General features: G+C 44.0%; 1 protein-coding gene across 1 annotated transcript in view; it reads left to right on the top strand.

Moving 5' to 3' along the window:
* The window catches only part of LOC126210077 (uncharacterized), a 75,311-nt gene that overhangs the window by 9,728 nt on the left and 45,075 nt on the right, over positions 1–20,508 (top strand). Inside the window, exon 2 of the mRNA XM_049939204.1 lies at positions 6,994–7,145. Within this exon, the coding sequence (XP_049795161.1) occupies positions 7,058–7,145 (88 nt within the window). The 5' untranslated portion in view covers positions 6,994–7,057. The remainder of the gene's footprint in view (positions 1–6,993; positions 7,146–20,508) is intronic.

The following is a 20,508-nucleotide window of genomic DNA, read 5'->3' as shown; positions in this document are numbered from 1 at the left end:
AAAGAGCGCGTTCTACAGAGAACTGATCTGGCAAAGATACAGCTGTTCGTGCTGTGGTAGAGCAGCCATATTATTGGGGGTGGGGGAGGGGGGGGGGGGGGGGTACAGCCAGTGGTACTACGTCCCGACATCACAAAACCCATCAAAGACGAACTGAGAAAAACTGACGCCGTGGCAGCGTACAATAAAGGAGTTTGCCGCGCAGGATTAGCCGAGCGGTTTAAGGCGCTACAGTCATGGACTGTGCGGCTGGTCCCGCCGGAGGTTCGAGTCCTCCCTCAGGCATGGGTGTGTCTGTTTGTCCTTAGGTTAATGTAGGTTAAGTAGTGTGCAAGCTTAGGGACTGATGACCTTAGCAGTTAAGTCCCATAACATTTCACACTTTTTTTTTTAACACAAAGAGACAGTGTGGCGGATTGGAGGCGCTAGGACTCACTCGACAGACAGAACAACACTAACGAGAAAAACTTCACACAAGCGACGCTGCGGCAAGTGAAATAAACAAGAACCTTCGTGCCCGGCACTCGAAGCGGAACTGTGCTTATTAGACAGAAATGCCAAACATTACACCACCGCAGCACTACGGTCAGTGTTGCTGACGAACGACAGAAGACCATCATTATCGTAGATAAAGACGAGACTTAAATGTCTCGGGGAAAATCTCTATAAGATCAGCTACGGTATACGATTTTCCCATTACGTCCAATGTCGGGGTGCTATTCCAATTACGGAGAGCCCTGGCAATAGTGGCAATGTACGGGGAAATTAAGATGAAGGTATGAAGTTTGTGTTGGAGAGGGCAGTGGACTTGAGTAGTTCGTGTAGAACTGCTGGCCATAGCGCTGTGGTGGGGTAATGGTTAGCATCTCTGCCTTAGTAAACAAGAAGATTTGGGTTCGCGTGCCGGCCGTGGCAAAAATTTCAGATCCTTTCTTCAGCTTCCGTCATTATCGTAGGGAGACCTTTCTCTTTCGAATTTGTTCAATTACTGAAACGTACATTTTCTTCATGTTGACAGAGTAGAAAACTACGTATTTCGTTGATTTTTGATGAAGCACTTGTTTACATATACGAAATGATCATTCACCCTAGAAATTTATAGGCTGGTTAGTGAATTATTTAAAAAATTAGTTGAGTTAATACATCCAATAGGAATAGCAATGTTTACTAGTGCAGTACTATTGTAATTCGAATGTAGTAAATGTTTATTGAAATTCTGCAAATATCACTACGAAAGTGCACTTGAAAACATCCAGACTCAAGAAGCACTGAAATTTCCTGACAGATTAAAACTGTTTACGAGACCGAGACCGAGACTCCCGAGTTCGAGTCTCGGTCCGGCAAACAGTTTTAATCTGCCAGGAAGTTTCATATCAGCGCACACTCCGCTGCAGAGTGAAAATCTCATTCTGGAAACATCCCCCAGGCTGTGATTAAGCCATGTCTCCGCAATATCCTTTCTTTCAGAAGTGCTAGTTCTGCATGGTTCGCAGGAGAGCTTCTGTTAAGTTTGGAAGGTAGGAGACGAGGTGCTGGCAGAAGTAAAGCAGTGAGGACGGGGCGTGAGTCGTGCTTGGGTAGCTCAGTTGGTAGAGTACTTTCCCGCGAAAGGCAAAGGTCCCGAGTTCGAGTCTCGGTCCGGCACACAGTTTTAATCTGCCACGAAGTTTCATATCAGCGCACACTCCGCTGCAGAGTGAAAATCTCATTCTGTCAAGAAGCACTGTTCCTGCATTTAACACGACGCCGGAGACTGAGACATAATTTACACTAGCTACTTTCGTTTACATCTTGTTGAGAGGAAATGAGTTGTATTTATTCACAAAATTACAGGTTGCTCAAGAGCGTGCAAATGCTGAAGATATTTGGCGCGGTCAATCAAAAACAGTTGTAGCAAAACTGTCTACGTCCATTGCTGCGTCGCTTCTCACAATTGCAAATTTAAATTTCATATAAGTTGGGAAGGAAAACATAGCTACATAGAAGGTAGCTACGAAGAAACCATGGGTAACAAAAGAAATACTTCAGTTGATTGATGAAAGGAGGAAGTACAAACATGTTCCGGGAAAATCAGGAATACAGTAATACAAGTCGCTGAGGAATGAAATAAATAGGCAGTGCAGGGAAGCTAAGACGAAATGGCTGCAGGAAAAATGTGAAGACATCGAAAAAGATATGATTGTTGGAAGGACAGACTTAGCATACAGGAAAGTCAAAACAACCTTTGGTGACATTAAAAGCAACGGTGGTAACATTAAGAGTGCAACGGGAATTCCACTGTTAAATGCAGAGGAGAGAGCACATAGGTGGAAAGAATACATTGAAAGCCTCTATGAGGTTGAAGATTTGTCTGATGTGATAGAAGAAGAAACAGGAGTCGATTTAGAAGAGATAGGGGATCCTGTATTAGAATCGGAATTTAAAAGAGCTTTGGAGGACTTACGGTCAAATAAGGCAGAAGGGATAGATAACATTCCATCAGGAATTCTAAAATCATTGGGGGAAGTGGCAACAAAACGATTATTCACGTTGGTGTGTAGAATATATGAATCTGGCGATATAACATCTGACTTTCGGAAAAGCATCATCCACACAATTCCGAAGACGGCAAGAGCTGACAAGTGCGAGAATTATCACACAATCAGCTTAACAGCTCATGCATCGAAGCTGCCTACAAGAATAATATACAGAAGAATGGAAAAGAAAATTGAGAACGCGCTAGGTGACGATCAGTTTGGCTTTAGGAAAAGTAAAGGGACGAGAGAGGCAATTCTGACGTTACGGCTAATAACGGAAGCAAGGCTAAAGAAAAATCAAGGCACTTTTATAGGATTCGACAATATAAAATGGTGCAAGCTGTTCGAAATTCTGAAAAAAGTAGGGGTAAGCTATAGGGAGAGACGGGTCATATACAATATGTACAACAACCAAAAGGGAATAATAAGAGTGGACGATCAAGAACGAAGTACTCGTATTAAGAAGGGTGTAAGACAAGGCTGTAGCCTTTCGCCCCTACTCTTCACTCTGTACATCGAGGAAGCAATGATGGAAATAAAAGAAAGGTTCAGGAGTGGAATTAAAATACAAGGTGAAAGGATATCAATGATACGATTCGCTGATGACATTGCTATCTCGAGTGAAGGTGAAGAAGAATTAAATGATCTGCTGAACGGAATGAACAGTCTAATGAGTACACAGTATGGTTTGAGAGTAAATCGGAGAAAGACGAAGGTAATGAGAAGTAGTAGAAATGAGAACAGTGAGAAACTTAACATCAGGATTGATGGTCACGAAGTCAATGAAGTTAAGGAATTCTGCTACCTAGGCAGTAAAATAACCAATGACGGACGGAGCAAGGAGGACATCAAAAGCAGACTCGCTATGGCGAAAAAGGCATTTCTGGCCGAGAGAAGTCTACTAATATCAAATACCGGCCTTAATTTGACGAAGAAATTTCTGAGGATCTACATCTGGAGTACAGCATTGTATGGTAGTGAAACATGAACTGTGGGAAAACCGGAACAGAAGAGAATCGAAGCATTTGAGATGTGGTGCTATAGACGAATGTTGAAAATTAGGTGGACTGATAAGGAATGAGGAGGTTCTACGCAGAATCGGAGAGGAAAGGAATATGTGGAAAACACTGATAAGGAGAAGGGACAGGATTATAGGACATCTGCTAAGACATGAGGGAATGGCTTCCATGGTACTAGAGGGAGCTGTAGAGGGCAAAAACTGTAGAGGAAGACAGAGATTGGAATACGTCAAGCAAATAATTGAGGACGTACGTTGCAAGTGCTACTCTGAGATGAAGAGGTTAGCACAGGAAAGGAATTCGTGGCGGGCCGCATCAAACCAGTCAGTAGACTAATGACCAAAAAAAAAAAAAAAATAATAATAATAATAACTGCTCAAAATCGCTCACTGAGGCAAACAGTTGTAGCAAAACTGTCTACGTCAATTGCTGCGTCGCTTCTCACAATTGCAAATTTAAATTTCAAATAACTGCTCAAAATCACTCACTGAGGCTGCGTTGAGAGTATTTCTAATCCTGCTGAAAGCGACGATGTGAGGCTGAGCTCAGTTGAATTACGCCAAGTTCGACGCTTCGCACACGGAAAGCGCTACTGTCAACCCGCACAGCCGCCTCGCCGCCCAGACACGGCCTGCAGGATTACTGCGCATCAGCTCCCCGGAATGACTCGCCGCCAGGAGACACCCCTGCCGAACCCGAACGTCGGGAAGACACGGAAAGCGGAGAGGACGGCGGTCTGCGGCTGTCGCTGCCCTCCGTCACGTCTCACACCGCTGCGTCCCAGTTTGATTCCGAGAGACACACTCGGAATTAAAGCTTGCCTCAAGTAGACATCACATTACAATAACTTTACTTTCATCACTGTCATTTTGTGGCCTCTCTAGACGTGAAATACACAATATTGCGTAAGATATGAACGAGAATCGTGCTCACATTCGGTTTTTAGCACACAGAAAGTACGCTAAGTAAAGTTGTTGTTGTTGTTGTGGTTTTCAGACCAGAGACTGGTTTGATGCCGCTCTCCATGCTACTCTATCCTATGTAAACTTCTTCATCCCCAAGTACCTACTGCAGCCTGAATGTTTCTGATTCTGCTTAGTGTATTCATCTCTTGGTCTCCCGGCCGGCCGGTGTGACCAAGCGATTCTAGGCGCTTCAGTTTGGAACCGCGCAACCGCTACGGTCGCAGGTTCGAATCCTGCCTCGGGCATGGATGTTTGCGATGTCCTTAGGTTAGTTAGGTTTAAGTAGTTCTAAGTTCTAGGGAACTGATGACCTCAGATGTTAAGTCCCATAGTGATCAGAGCCATTTGAACCATTTGAATCTTGGTCTCCCTCTACCATTTTTACCCTCCACACTGCCCTCCAGTACTAAATTGGTGATCCCTTGATGCCTCAGAACATGTCTTACCAACCGATCCCTACTTCTATCAAGTTGTGCCGCAAATTCCTTGATGTGTCGGCAGCTGGGCCAACACCTTGTAGATCGAAGTGGCTTAATGCACGCTAAACTAACGCAGACGGGCGTGAAGTACTGGAACAGGATACGTAATTAATGATATGAAGAAAAGTACGTAGCTGGAATAATATACTTAACTTTAATATCTGGTGTTGTGGTACATCGCACAAAGGAGACTTAAATTACAATCACTGTAAGTCTAATGGCGCCTTGCTAGGTCGTAGCTATGGACTAAGCTGAAGGCTATTCTATCTGTCTCTCGGCAAATGAGAGGAAGGCTTCGTATGTCTAGTCGCAAGCAATGTCGTCCGTACAACTGGGACGAGGTCTAGTCCGTGTCTTGTGACCTGCCATGTGGTGGCGCTAGGTTTGCGATCACACAGTGGCGACACGCGGGTCCGACATGTACTAAGGACCGCGGCCGATTTAATCTACCACCTAGCAAGTGTGGTGTCTGGCTGTGACACCACATTCCTCTTCTCCCCAATTCTATTCAATACCTCCTCATTAGGTACGTGACCTACCCATCTAATTTTCGGCATTCTTCTGTAGCACCACATTTCGAAAGCTTCTATTCTCTTCTTGTCTAAACTGTTTCACTTCCACACATGGCTACACTCCCTACAAATACTTTCAGGAAAGACTCCCTGACGCTTACCGTAAATCTATACTCGAAGTAGCAAATTTCTCTTCTCCAGACGAGCTTTCCTTGCCATTGCCAGTCTACATTTTATATCCTCTCTACTTCGACGATCATCAGTTCTGTTGCTCCCCAAGTAGCAAAACTCATCTTCTACTTCAAGTGTCTCATTTTCTAATCTAATTCTCTCAGCATCACCTGATTTAATTCGACTACATTCTATTATCCTCGTTTTGCTTTTACTGATGTTCATCTTATATCCTCTTTCCAAGACACTGTCCATTCCGTTCAACTCCCCTTCCAGGTCCTTTTATGTCTCTGATAGAATCAAAATGTCATCGGCAAACCTCAAAGTTTTTATTTCTTCTCCATGGAATTTAATTCCTACTCCAAATTTTTCTTTTGTTCCCTTTGCTTCTTGCTCAATATACAATATACAAATAAAGTCATACGAATACATGTGGCAAGCTTATAAAGAGCATCCCTCCGCCCTCCACTCATTTGTGCTTTTAGATTTCACATAGCGTGTAGCATTTGATTTTTATTTAGCAATTTTAGCAATCCCCATTTGCATAAACAATGAACTAATGATTAAATACCATTAAACTTTCAATATTCATCATCTGGAATAGCTAGTAACGGAACTGGATAAGTCATACTGCCTTTCTATTACATTCAGCCGTGGCAAATTCAGAATAATGACACATTTCCCCTACGATACTGTTATAAAATCGGCTGTACTTTTAGATTAACTAATATAAAAGAAATGTGACTTCTATAGTTTTTACAGACACTCTCAGCTTTCATGTGATACCCCATATTCTATGGCAGTTAAAATAGTAGCCATTAATTTTCTATTGCCTGTCACAATATCCGTAATCACAAATATTGGTAACTCTTCTCATATTTATTGCAAAACAAGCTCGTATCGTCGACACAATCTCCGTCGTGTCTTTGTTTCTCTTTCTGTGTATTTAGAGGGCGGCAACAGTCGTACTAGAATCAGCTCTCTGTAGCTGCCAGTATATGCCTCAGGCCGTAGTTTCCCCCTCCACTTTGCGCTGTTCTTGCCTGCTCAAGGCTCGCTGCTGCTTTAAGTAAAACACACCAGCATCCCCTCATCAGCTCGTAATTTCATTTAAGACAATTTCACTCGATGTCATTTCATTTCCGAAATACTTGAGGCAAACGGCTTAGCTGAGGCAGAAACTATGTATTGGGCAGAACGAAGTGAAAATTCATTTTTGAAACAGATCTTATCCACTTTAGCTTTATAGTTTAATTTACACTAGCCACTTTCCTTTATAGCTTGTTGAAATAAAATGACTCATGTAATTGTATTTGTTTATAAAATTACAGGATACCCAACAGCGTGCACGTGCCGAACACATTTCGACGGAGAAGACACTTTTTCTCCTCCATCATGTCTTGCAGAAGCACTAGTTGGCTCATCTGCGTCTTTATGGCAGTAGCCATAGCAGCTGACTACAGTGGCTCGAAGTCCAGGACAGGTAAAAAATTTACTTTTTTCAATTGATACACGCTGAAGCGCCAAAGAAACTGCTATACGCATTTGTATTCAAATACACAGATATGTAAACGGGCAGAATACGGCACTGCGACCGGCAACGCCTGTATAAGACAAATGTCAGGTGCAGGTGTAAGATCGGCTGCTGCTGCTATAATGGCAAGATTTAGGTGAGTTTGAACGTCACGTTATAGACGGCGCATAAGCGACGGGACACAGCATCTCCGAGGTAGCGATGACTTGGGAATTTTCCCGTACGACCATTTAGAGAGTGTACAGTGAATATCATGAATGCAGTAAAGCTTCAAATCTCCGACATCGATGCGCCAGGCCAAAGATCCTACAAGAACCGGACCAACGACGACTGAAGAAAATCGTTCAAAGTGATAAAAGTGCAACTCTTTCACAAATTGCTGCAGTTTTCAGTGCTGCACCACCAACAAGTGCCAGCGTGCGAACCATTCAACTACACATCGTCGATATGGGCTTTCGGAGCCGAAGGCCCACTCGTGTACCCTTGATGACTGCACGCCACAAAGCCTTACGCCTCGCCTGGGCCCTTCAACACCGACATTGGACTGTTGATGACTGTAAACATGTTGACTAGTCGGACAAGTCTCGTTTCGAGTGGATGGACGTGCACGGGAATGCAGACAACCTTATGAGTCCATGGATCCTGCATGTCTGTAGGGGTCTGTTCAAGCTGTTGGAGGCTCTGCAACGGTGTAGAGCGTGTGCAGTTGGAGTGATTGGGATCCCTGATACGTCCAGACGCGACTGACAAGTGACACGTACGTAAGCATCCTGTCTCATCATTTGCATCCATTCATGTCCATTGTGCATTCCTACGGGTTTGGGCAATTCCAGCAGCACAATGTGGCACCCTAGACGTCCTGAATTGCTACAGAGTGGCTCCAGAAACGCACTTCTGAGTTTAAACACTTCCGCTGCTACCAAACTCCCCAGACATGAACATTTTGGGCATATGTGGGATGCCTTGTGACGCGCTGTTCGAAAGAGATCTCCAATCCCTCGTACTCTTAGGGATTTGTGGACTGCCCTGTAGAATTCATGGTGTCAGTTCCCTCCAGCACTACTTCCGACGTTAGTGGAGTCTAGATGCGATTCTGACAAGTGACACGTACGTAAGAATCTTGCTTCAGAACTCTGCGTTCTCACAGGGGTTATCCACAATATTAGTAGCAGTTTCTTTGGTTCTTCAGTATATATCCCGTTATGATAATGATTAACAGATTTATAGTAAATGAAGCTCAGCTTGGATTCAGGACAAATGCAGGAACCCGCGAGGCAATACTGACCCTACAGCTTCTCATAGTAAAGAAAAGGCGAACATATGTTTAAAGCATTTGTATAATCAGAGGAAGCTTTTGACAATGTTGACTGAATGCTTTCTTTGAAATTCTAAAGGGGGCAGGAGTAAAATACAGGCTACGAAAGGCTATTTACAATTTGTTCAGTTATAAGATTCGAGTGGCACGAAAAGGAAGCAGTAGTGGGGAAGCGACTGAGACAGGGTTGTAACCTATCACTAATGTTATGCAGCCTGTAAGTTGACCAAGCAGTAAAGGAAACAAAAGAAAAATCTGTAGTAGAACTGAAAATCCATGGAGAAGAAGTAAAAACTTTGAGGTTTGCCGATGGCATTGTAATCAGATGAACGGAATGGACAGTGCCTTCAGAGGAGGATATAAGATGAACATCAACAAAAGCATAACGAGGATAATGGAATGTAGGCGTATTAAGTCAAGTGATGCTGAGGGAATTAGATTAGGAAACGAGACACTTCAAGCAGAAGATGGATTTTGCTATGTAGGAAGAAAAATAACTCATGATAATTAAGCTACGAAGGATAAAAAATGCAGACTGGCAATGGCAAGAAAAGCGTTTCTGAAGAACAGGCATTTGTTAACATCGAGTATAAATTTAAGTGTCAGGAAGTCCTTTCTGAAAGTATTTTGAAAGGAGTGTAGCAATCTATGGAAGTCAAACATGGCCAATAAATGGTTTAGACAACAAGAGAACGAAGCTTTTGAAATGTGATTCTACAGAAGAATGCTGTAGATTACACGGGTAGATCACGTAACTGATGAGGAGGTACTGAATAGAGCTGGGGATAAGAGAAATTTGTGGCACAACTTGACTACAAGAAGGGATCGGTTGAAAGGATACATTATGAGGCAACAAGGCATCACCAGTTTGGTACCAGTGGAAAGCAAGGGGACGGGGGGAGGCGGGTAAAAATCATTGAGGGAGACGAATAGGTGAGTACTACAGTAAGCAGATTCTGAAGGATGTAAGTTGCAGTAGTTACTCGAAGCTGAAGAGACTTGCACAGGATAGAGTATCATGGAGAGCTGCATCAAACTAGTCTTTGGACTGAAGACCACAACAACGACAGCAGTAAGTGATATAATACAGATCCAATATTTTCTCATTGAGATTTATGTGAATTTCTTTTTTAGGATCTGATCATGCGGTCACAGTCAATAGTTTAAGAATCGACAATCCTGAGAAGTATTTACTCTCCATTTTTCTTAGAGACATTTTATGGTTCAAGATATTCATTTGATGCTGACTTATCTCATTAGGTTAATCTTACCTCTTGATTTAACAACTTCTTTGCCTACAGGTGCAGATGTTACATTGTAAATGTAACGAACTGTAGAACATCATTCACTTTCAGCATATCACTGCTTTTGATGCTGTACACTACACTAGTTGGAATGACATTTACTTACTTGTTGTATACAATTTCCATAGATCATTACAGCGAACTCGTCACTGAGAATTACGTGTGCAACCGATGTCAGTATAGAACGCCAGCAAACAATAGGACTGAAGACGCTACTGTCTTACGAACGCAGTGCTAACATTCATGCATTGCGAACTCTTCCAACATTACGGTTGCACATGTATAACCTATGCAGTGACTCCATAATAAGCACCTTAAGTACACAATAATTACATAGCCAAATTGAAAATACAAAGCTGATAACGGCAATAATTTATTTTGCACTGTTGTTGTTGTTGTTGTTGTTGTTGTTGTGGTCTTCAGTCCTGAGACTGGTTTGATGCAGCTCTCCATGCTACTCTATCCTGTTTAAGCTTCTTCATCTCCCAGTACCTACCACAAGCTACATCCTTCTGAATCTGCTTAGTGTATTCATCTCTTGGTCTCCCTCTACGATTTTTACCCTCCACGCTGCACTCCAATACCAAATTGGTGATACCTTGATGCCTCAGAACATGTCCTACCAACCGAGCCCTTCTTTTAGTCAAGTTGTGCCACAAACTCCTCGTCTCCCCAATTCTACTCAATACCTCCTCATTAGTTATGTGATCTACCCATCTAATCTTCAACATTCTGCTGTAGCACCACATTTCGAAAGCTTCTATTCTCTTCTTGTCCAAACTATTTATCGTCCATGTTTCACTTCCATACATGGCTACACTCCATACAAATACTTTCAGTCGCGACTTCCTGGCACTTAAATCTACACTCGATGTTAACAAATTTCTCTTCTTCAGAAATGCTTTCCTTGCCATTGCCAGTCTATCCTCTCTACTTCGACCGTCATCATTTATTTTGCTCCCCAAATAGCAAAATTCCTTTACTATTTTAAGCGTCTCATTTCCTAATCTAATGCCCTCAGCATCACCCGACTTATTCGACTACATTCCATTATCCTAGTTTTGCTTTTGTTGATGTTCATCTTATATCCTCCTTTCAAGCCACTGTTCATTCCGTTCAACTGCTCTTCCAAGTCCAGTGCTGTCTCTGACATAATTACAATGTCATCGGCGTACCTCGAAGTTTTTATTTCTTCTCCATGGGTTTTAATACCTACTCCGAATTTTCCTTTTGTTTCCTTTACAGCTTGCTCAATATTCAGATTGAAAAACATTGGGGAGAGGCTACAACCCGGTCCCACTCCCTTCCCAACCACTGCTTCCCTCTCATGCCCCTCGACTCTTATAACTGCCATCTGCTCTCTGTACAAATTGTAAATAGCTTTTCGCTCACCGTATTTTACCCCTGCCACCTTCAGAATTTGAAAGAGAGTATTCCAGTCAACATTGTCAAAAACTTTCTCTAAGTCTACAAATGCTAGATACGTAGGTTTGCCTTTCCTTAATCTTTCTTCTAAGATAAGTCGTAAGGTCAGTATTGCCTCACGCGTTCCAATATGTCTACGGAATCCAAACTGATCTTCCCCGAGGTCGGCTTCTACCAGTTTTTCCATTCGTCTGTAAAGAATTCACATTAGTATTTTGCAACTGTGACTTATTAAACTGATAGTTCGGTAATTTTCACATGTGTCAACACCTGCTTTCTTTGGGATTGGAATTATTATATTCTTCTTGAAGTCTGAGGGTATTTCGCCAGTCTCATATATTTTGCTCACCAGATGGTAGAGTTTCGTCAGGACTGGCTCTCCCAAGAATGTCAGTAGTTGTAATGGAATGTTGTCTACTCCTGGGGCCTTGTTCCGACTTAGGTCTTTCAGTGCTCTGTCAAACTCTTCACGCAGTATCATATCTCCCATTTCATCTTCATGTACATCCTCTTCCATTTCCATAAAATTGCCCTGAAGTACATCGCCCTTGTATAGACACTCTATATACTCCTTCCACCTTTCTGCTTTCCCTTCTTTGCTTAGAACTGGGTTTCCATCTGAGCTCTTGATATTCATGCAAGTGGTTCTCTTTTTCTCATAAAGGTCTCTTTAATTTTTCTGTAGGCAATATCTATCTTACCCCTAGTGAGATAATCCGCTACATCCTTACATTTGTCCTCTAGCCATCCCTGCTTAGCCATTTTGCACTTCCTGCTTCATTTACTGCATTTTTATATCTTCTCCTTTCATCAATTAAATTCAGTATTTCTTCTGTTACCCAAGGATTTCTACTAGCCCTCGTCTTTTGACATACTTTATCCTCTGCTGCCTTCACTACTTCATCCCTCAAAGCTACCCATACTTCTTCTACTGTATTTCTTTCACCTATTCCTGTCAATTGTTCCCTTATGCTCTCCCTGAAACTCTCTACAACCCCTGGTTCTTTCAGTTTATCCAGGTCCCATCTCCTCAAATTCACACCTATTTGCAGTTTCTTCAGTTTTAATCTACAATTCATAACCAATAGATTATGGTCAGAGTCCACATCTGCCCCTGGAAATGTCTTACAATTTAAAACCTGGTTCGTAAATCTCTGTCTTACCATTATACACTCCTGGAAATGGAAAAAAGAACACATTGACACCGGTGTGTCAGACCCACCATACTTGCTCCGGACACTGCGAGAGGGCTGTACAAGCAATGATCACACGCACGGCACAGCGGACACACCAGGAACCGCGGTGTTGGCCGTCGAATGGCGCTAGCTGCGCAGCATTTGTGCACCGCCGCCGTCAGTGTCAGCCAGTTTGCCGTGGCATACGGAGCTTCATCGCAGTCTTTAACACTGGTAGCATGCCGCGACAGCGTGGACGTGAACCGTATGTGCAGTTGACGGACTTTGAGCGAGGGCGTATAGTGGGCATGCGGGAGGCCGGGTGGACGTACCGCCGAATTGCTCAACACGTGGGGCGTGAGGTCTCCACAGTACATCGATGTTGTCGCCAGTGGTCGGCGGAAGGTGCACGTGCCCGTCGACCTGGGACCGGACCGCAGCGACGCACGGATGCACGCCAAGACCGAAGGATCCTACGCAGTGCCGTAGGGGACCGCACCGCCACTTCCCAGCAAATTAGGGACACTGTTGCTCCTGGGGTATCGGCGAGGACCATTCGCAACCGTCTCCATGAAGCTGGGCTACGGTCCCGCACACCGTTAGGCCGTCTTCCGTTCACGCCCCAACATCGTGCAGCCCGCCTCCAGTGGTGTCGCGACAGGCGTGAATGGAGGACGAATGGAGACGTGTCGTCTTCAGCGATGAGAGTCGCTTCTGCCTCGGTGCCAATGATGGTCGTATGCGTGTTTGGCGCCGTGCAGGTGAACGCCACAATCAGGACTGCATACGACCGAGGCACACAGGGCCAACACCCGGCATCATGGTGTGGGGAGCGATCTCCTACACTGGCCGTACACCACTGGTGATCGTCGAGGGGACACTGAATAGTGCACGGTACATCCAAACCGTCATCGAACCCATCGTTCTACCATTCCTAGACCGGCAAGGGAACTTGCTGTTCCAACAGGACAATGCACGTCCGCATGTATCCCGTGCCACCCAACGTGCTCTAGAAGGTGTAAGTCAACTACCCTGGCCAGCAAGATCTCCGGATCTGTCCCCCATTGAGCATGTTTGGGACTGGATGAAGCGTCGTCTCACGCGGTCTGCACGTCCAGCACGAACGCTGGTCCAACTGAGGCGCCAGGTGGAAATGGCATGGCAAGCCGTTCCACAGGACTACATCCAGCATCTCTACGATCGTCTCCATGGGAGAATAGCAGCCTGGATTGCTGCGAAAGGTGGATATACACTGTACTAGTGCCGACATTGTGCATGCTCTGTTGCCTGTGTCTATGTGCCTGTGGTTCTGTCAGTGTGATCATGTGATGTATCTGACCCCAGGAATGTGTCAATAAAGTTTCCCCTTCCTGGGACAATGAATTCACGGTGTTCTTATTTCAATTTCCAGGAGTGTATAATCTATCTGATACCTTCTAGTATCTCCAGGCTTCTTCCAGGTATACAACCTTCTTTCATGATTCTTGAACCAAGTGTTAGCTATGATTAAGTTATGCTCTGTGCAAAATTCTACCAAGCGGCTTCCTCTTTCATTTCTTACCTCCAATCCATATTCACCTACTGCGTTTTCTTCTCTCCCTTTTCCTACTATCGAATTCCAGTCACCCACGACTATTAAATTTTCGTCTCCCTTCACTATCTGAATAATTTCTTTTATCTCATACATTTCATCAATTTCTTTGTCATCGGCAGAGCTAGTTGGCATATAAACTTGTACTACTGTAGTAGGCGTGGGCTTCGTGTCTATCTTGCCCACAATAATGCGTTCATTATGCTGTTTGTAGTAGCTTACACGCACTCCTATTTTTTTATTCATTATTAAACCTACTCCTGCATTACCCCTATTTGATTTTGCATATATGACCTTGTATTCACCTGACCAAAAGTCTTGTTCCTCCTGCCACTGAACTCTACTAATTCCCACTATATCTAACTTTAACCTATCCATTTTCCTTTTTAAATTTTCTAACCTACCTGTCCGATTAAGCGATCTGACATTCCACGCTCAGATCCATAGAACGCCTGTTTTCTTTCTCCTGATAACGACGTCCTCTTGAGTAGTCCCCGCCCGGAGATCCGAATGGGGGACTATGTTATCTCCGGAATATTTTACCCAAGAGGATGCCACCATCATTTAACCATACAGTAAAGCTGGATGCCCTCGGGAAAAATTACGGCTGTAGTTTCCCCTTGCTTTCAGGGGTTCGCAGTACCAGCACAACAAGGCCGTTTTGGTTAGTGTTACAAGATCATATCAGTCAATCACCCAGACTGTTGCCATTGCAACTACTGTAAAGGCCGCTGCCCCGCTTCAGGAACCACACGTTTGTCTGGCCTCTTAACAGATACCCCTCCGCTGTGATTGCACCTGCGGTACGGCTATCTGTATCGCTGAGGCACGCAAGCCTCCCCACCAACGGCAAGGTCCATGGTTCATGGGGAGAGGGGGGGGGGGGGGATTTTCTTTCCACTCGTGTTTACAAATTCACGAATGGAGTACAAGAAGCTATCATACAGGAAGAATTGCATTTAGGTAATGCCTTCTCTGTTTCTGACACATTTGAGTCCAGTCGGTGCAGAATTGTGGTACCATTACATCTAAAGTCTTCATTCACCAGCGGCAGATTTTCGTGTCTGTAGTATGTGCCGTTACTGTGGCTCACGTGGACTTTTGCTTTCATATACATCAGAGTTCGTGACAACAATCCTGATAAATTGTGAAACAATGTGAAGAATTCTCAACTGTTAACAGAATCTTCCGTCGATTCTTGGTAGAACTACATTATAATAAATGAAAAGCACCAGTTTGCTTTTGTTTATCTGTTCTTTTATAGAACAAAAGCAAACTGCTGCTTTTCATTTATTAATTCTCAACTGTCTACACGATTCGCACCAAGAGGTCCTTGGACTTATTTTACAAATTATTCTACTCACTATTTTCTACATAATGAAGATTATTTGAAAAAGAAAAGTTTTTCCTTAAAATTATTTAAGCACCACACAGTGGAATGCACACTTTATGACTCCCTGATCACTAACGATATAAAATCAATGAAAAACCAAAATCCATCAGCTATCTTGTTCAGAATGTGGAGTATGATTTGTTTCCTGTTTTGTTTTTAACCTGATGAACTTTTTGCGATGACCTTACCGTACGTAAGTTCTTCTAGATTTTTCTTGCCAGGGAGAAACTGAATGTCGTTGATGTGACTTATGTTGGTTGAAAGGGAGCTTACAGTTAACATGATGGAAAACAGGGAAAAGAAGTTACTGGTGTACGCATCTGACACATTTTTAAACACCATATTGGTCTCATCTGTAAGGAAATAATTGAATTCACAGTTTCATAACGTTGCTGTGAGCGAGTTGCTACCAGAAATTGTAAACAAAAGGAAAGACACGACGGAACACAAAAATACATAACTCCCTTGTCTGATGCCACATAGCGTCGGTTTCAGCGAGACGAGATGTCAGAAGTGTAGCTGATGAGCCACTGACGCTATAGTGTTGAGTGTTTGCTAGTAGCAGTTCGTGACCAACACAGAGCGCCAGTCAAATCACAGCATGTACCTACTGCCAACCAATCTCTAGTCAGGCTCTCTGAGGTATCATTCACAGCTGTAAAGACGAACATCCTTAGGAAAGCCAAACTGTCTTTTTTTTATTAATTATTACAAAACATTCTTCTCGTATGAATTAGTCATTCGCTTAATTTTGAAAAGATATTAAGAATCGAGACGAGTCGGTAATCGGAGGTCCACATAGGTGTTGTACTTTTCGTGTGGTCGTCTTGCGAAACCCGAGAGGTACTCAGGAGTAACACTGCGTTTATTGCCTCAGTGAGGTTCAGACGCTGATTATGATGTGCCGGGATATCACTTCTTCACGCATTGATTGTTGCTGATGTTTCTGTTAAACTTCAGCCTACCCTTCATGATTACTAAATTGTGGTCTGAGTCCATCTGCTCCTGATTATGCCTTACAGGCCAATAACTGATTCGAAATTACTGCCCCACAGTGACGTAATCCGGCTGGTGTCTGCCCGTGCCTCCAGGGCCTCCCCCAGTATACAAGTCTGTCTTCTGTACTTACAGTTACTGATTGAATTTTATTGCAGAACTCAGTTGGTCTTACCTCTGCTCTCATTTCTGCCAACAAACCCGTATCCTTGTGTACGTCTGTCTCCCGTTCCTTCATATAGTAGTACTTCGCTCTAATCCCGCTCTGTTACAAATGTTTCATGGTCCTTCACACACACAGTTACCCGTTCAGTATCCTCTGACTCTCTCCACGTCTTCATCTTCTGCCAGTGATGTCGACACGTATAGCTGAACTATCGTTGTTAGCGTCCCCAGATCACTGTCGACTCTGATAAAAGTCCTGTCTCTCAACTGCTCACAGCAGCTCACTCTCTGCCCTAACTTCTTGTTTGTAGTGAGTCCTGCTACAGCTATACCATTTTCTACTGCAGTTGACGTATCCTACATTCGCAGAAATCTTTCCTTCCATTGTCCTTTACTGAGCCCCGTTATAGCTACGAAGGTTGTTCAATAAGTAATGCCCCACATTTTTTAAAAAAAAGCTATTAATAAACATAGACCAACGTCCTTGTTGGTTCTTCACATTTGATGTTTGTCCTGTGCGCCGGTGAAATTTCGCACCGTTGTGGCAGGTTGTAGAGCCGTACTACAGCGTCAAAGTGGCGTCTACATACGACTCACGTTACATGCAGCGTGGTCTAAGGCGCTGCAGTCATGGACTGTGCGGCTGGTCCCGGCGGAGGTTCGAGTCCTCCCTCGGGTATGGGTGTGTGTGTGTTTGTCGTTAGGATAATTTAGGTTTAGTAGTGTGTAAGCTTAGGGACTGATGACCTTAGCACTTAAGTCCCATAAGATTTCACACACATTTTACATTGTTATTGAATTCTTGTGTATTGGAAAATAAAACCATAGTGAACATCCAAAAACATTTGTGTGCAGTATGTGACGATGCTGCAGTTGATAGGAGTACAGTTGCCGCCCAGTATTCATACTGCGCGGTTTCACGCATTGCGCGGCCCCTCCCGCCGAAGGTTCAAGTCCTCCCTCGGGCGTGGGTGTATGTGTTGTTCTTAGCATAAATTAGTTTAAGTTAGTTTCAGTAGTGTGTAAGTCTAGGAATAGATGAGCTCAGCAGCTTGGTCGCTTAGGAACTCACATACATTTGAACATCTTGAGTACAGTTGGGCGACAGGTAAAGAAAGTTACAGTCTCAGGAAATGAAGAAACAGATCAGCCACGCTCGGAACGTCCTGTCACAGCCACTGCTCCAGACATGCTGAATGGTGCGGATGCCATTATTCGTGCCAACCGGCGCATCTCAACTCGACAATTTCCTCTACAGTTGTCGGCCATTATTGGAAGTGCGTCTGAAATGATCGAGACTCTCGGATATTCAAAGAGGTGCTCACGATGGGTTCCACGAATGCTCACAGCGGACTACAAGATTCACAGAAAGGCCATTTCATCTGCATTGGTGGAGCGTTTTGAGACCGACAGAGAAGCTTTTCTGTCACGGATCGTTTCGGGGGACGAAAGCTGGGTGCACCACTTTGCACCGGAAACAAGAAATGAGTGGCATCATCTTCATTCACCACAAAAGAAGAAAATTCAAGACAGCCCCATCCGCCAAAAAAGTCATAGTGACATTGTGATGACATTCTCGTGCATGTGATGCCAAGAGGGTCAACCATCAATTCAGAGGCATACGTGAGGACTCTGAATCAACTCAAGAACAGTTTCGGACGTATTCGATCGGACAAGAACCCATCAGAAATCTTGCTCAAACACGATAATGCACGCCCACACACAAGTCTGAGAACCCGGGAACACATCGCCAAATTGGGTTGGACATCACTGCCTCATCCACGCTGCAGTCCAGTCCTGGCATCCTTGGACTTCCATGGCTCTGGCTCTGAGCACTAAGGAACTCAACTGCTGAGGTCATACGTCCCCTAGAACTTAGAACTACTTAAACCTAACTAACCTAAGGACATCACACACATCCATGCCCGAGGAAGGATTCGAACCTGCGACCGTAGCAGTCACGCGGTTCCAAAATGAAGCGCCTAGAACCGCTCGGCCACCGTGGCCGGCTGAGATAATTGGTCCTTAGCATTACACACTTCTTAATTTAACTTACACTAAGGACAACACACACAACACACCCATCCCCGAGGGAGGACTCGAACCTCTGATGGGGAGAGCCGTGTGAACCGTGACAAGGCATCTTGGGATGCCTGTGAATGGTGCGAAAATTGGCACTTCACCCAAAATAACAAAAGTGTGAGGTCAACCACATGAGTGTTAAAAGAAATCCATTAAACTTTGGTTACATGATAAATCAGTCAAATCTAAAGGCCGCAGATTCAACTAAATACCTAGGTATTACAATTACGAACAACTTAAATTGGAAGGAACACATAGAAAATGTTGTGGGGAAGTGTAACTAAAGACTGCGTTTTATTGGCAGGACACTTGGAAAAAGTAACAGATTTACTAAGGAGACTGCCTACACTACGCTTGTACTTCCTCTTTTAGAAAGCAGCTGTGTGGTGTGGGATCCTTACCAGATAGGGTTGATGGAGTACATCGAAAAAGTTCAAAAGAAGGGCAGCACGTTTTGTATTATTGCGAAATATGGGAGAGAGTATCACTGAAATGATACAGGATTTGGGCTGGACATTATTAAAACGCGTTTTTCGTTGCGATGTAATCTTGCCTTTCACGGGCAAGCGCTCAACCGTGAGAGCTTCTGTAAAGTTTGGAAGGTAGGAGACGAGGTACTGGCAGAAGTACGGCTGTGAGGACGGGGCGTGAGTCGGGCTCGGGTAGCTCAGTTGGTTGAGCACTTACCCACAAGAGGCAATGGTCCCGAGTTCGAGTCTCGGTCCGGCACACAGTTTTAATCTGCCAGGAAGTTTCATATCAGCGCACACTCCGCTGCAGAGTGAAAATCTCGTTCTGGAAACCTAGAGCTTTTCGAGCAAACAAGCAGTAAATACAATAAACGGTTTAGTTTAAGATTTTGCAGCTGTTCGCCTGTGCCACCTGTTTAAGACATAGAAAAGATATCACACACTTACAGCACAGAGCAACTTTTGCTAGATGTTGATCTGCCTGTGGCTCGAGCAGGTGCAGACGGCACTGTGTAAAGGTCGGGACACACACGTCCGGGCCGTGTCAGGGCCGAGCGTCGGACGAGTGACGGCCGTGCTCCGGTCCGTTCCTGCAGGGGCCACACATGACCGGGGCACGTCCGTGTCTCTGTTGTTCCTTGTAGTGACTCGGACGCGGTGATCTGGGTTTCTGTTTGTGAAATCTGTAAAACATGTTCACTAATTTTCGTAATAGTGAATTAGGACTAGATGGAAAGCACGTAACAATACAGGCTCCAAACAACTCAGTAAGTCTCTATTGGAATTACAAAAGAACATATTCCATTGTGCTTCTTGCTCTGGTTGACCCATGTTATAATTTTATTGCAATAGACGCGGGAGCGTACGGAAAAAACTCTGATGGAGGCATTCTAGTAAATTCAAACCTTGGAAAGTCATTGGAAAACAATACACTTAGTGTCCCATAGAGTAAAACCTTACCAGGAACTGATGTTGAACTTCCAATGGTAATTGTAGGCGACGAAGCTTTTCCTCTCAAAACATACTTGATGGGACCATATCTCGGCAGGAACTTAACAAATGACAAGGCTATTTTTAATTTATCGTTTGAGTCGGGCAAGAAGAATATCCGAAAATGAATTCGGTATATTGCAACAGAAATTTCGAATATTTAGAAGAATCCTTCAGGGAGATCCTAATAACCTTACAATGATTGTGACGGCTGCGTGTGTACTGTACAACTTTATTCGAAAAATGGAAGGTTATAGGGTGCCCGAACAGATGATAGATCAAAAGGAAACTGCTTAGGGATCCGGAAGATCATCAAATCTTCGAAACCTACCTCGAAACAGACGCTGCATTTGCTGTACGAGAACAACTCAAAAAATTCATGAATTATCCACAAGGGACTGTGGAA

This window comes from Schistocerca nitens, chromosome 10 (assembly GCF_023898315.1).
Source record: "Schistocerca nitens isolate TAMUIC-IGC-003100 chromosome 10, iqSchNite1.1, whole genome shotgun sequence".
Classification (NCBI taxonomy): Eukaryota; Metazoa; Arthropoda; class Insecta; order Orthoptera; family Acrididae; genus Schistocerca; species Schistocerca nitens.
This window is presented reverse-complemented; position numbering and strand designations above follow the sequence as displayed.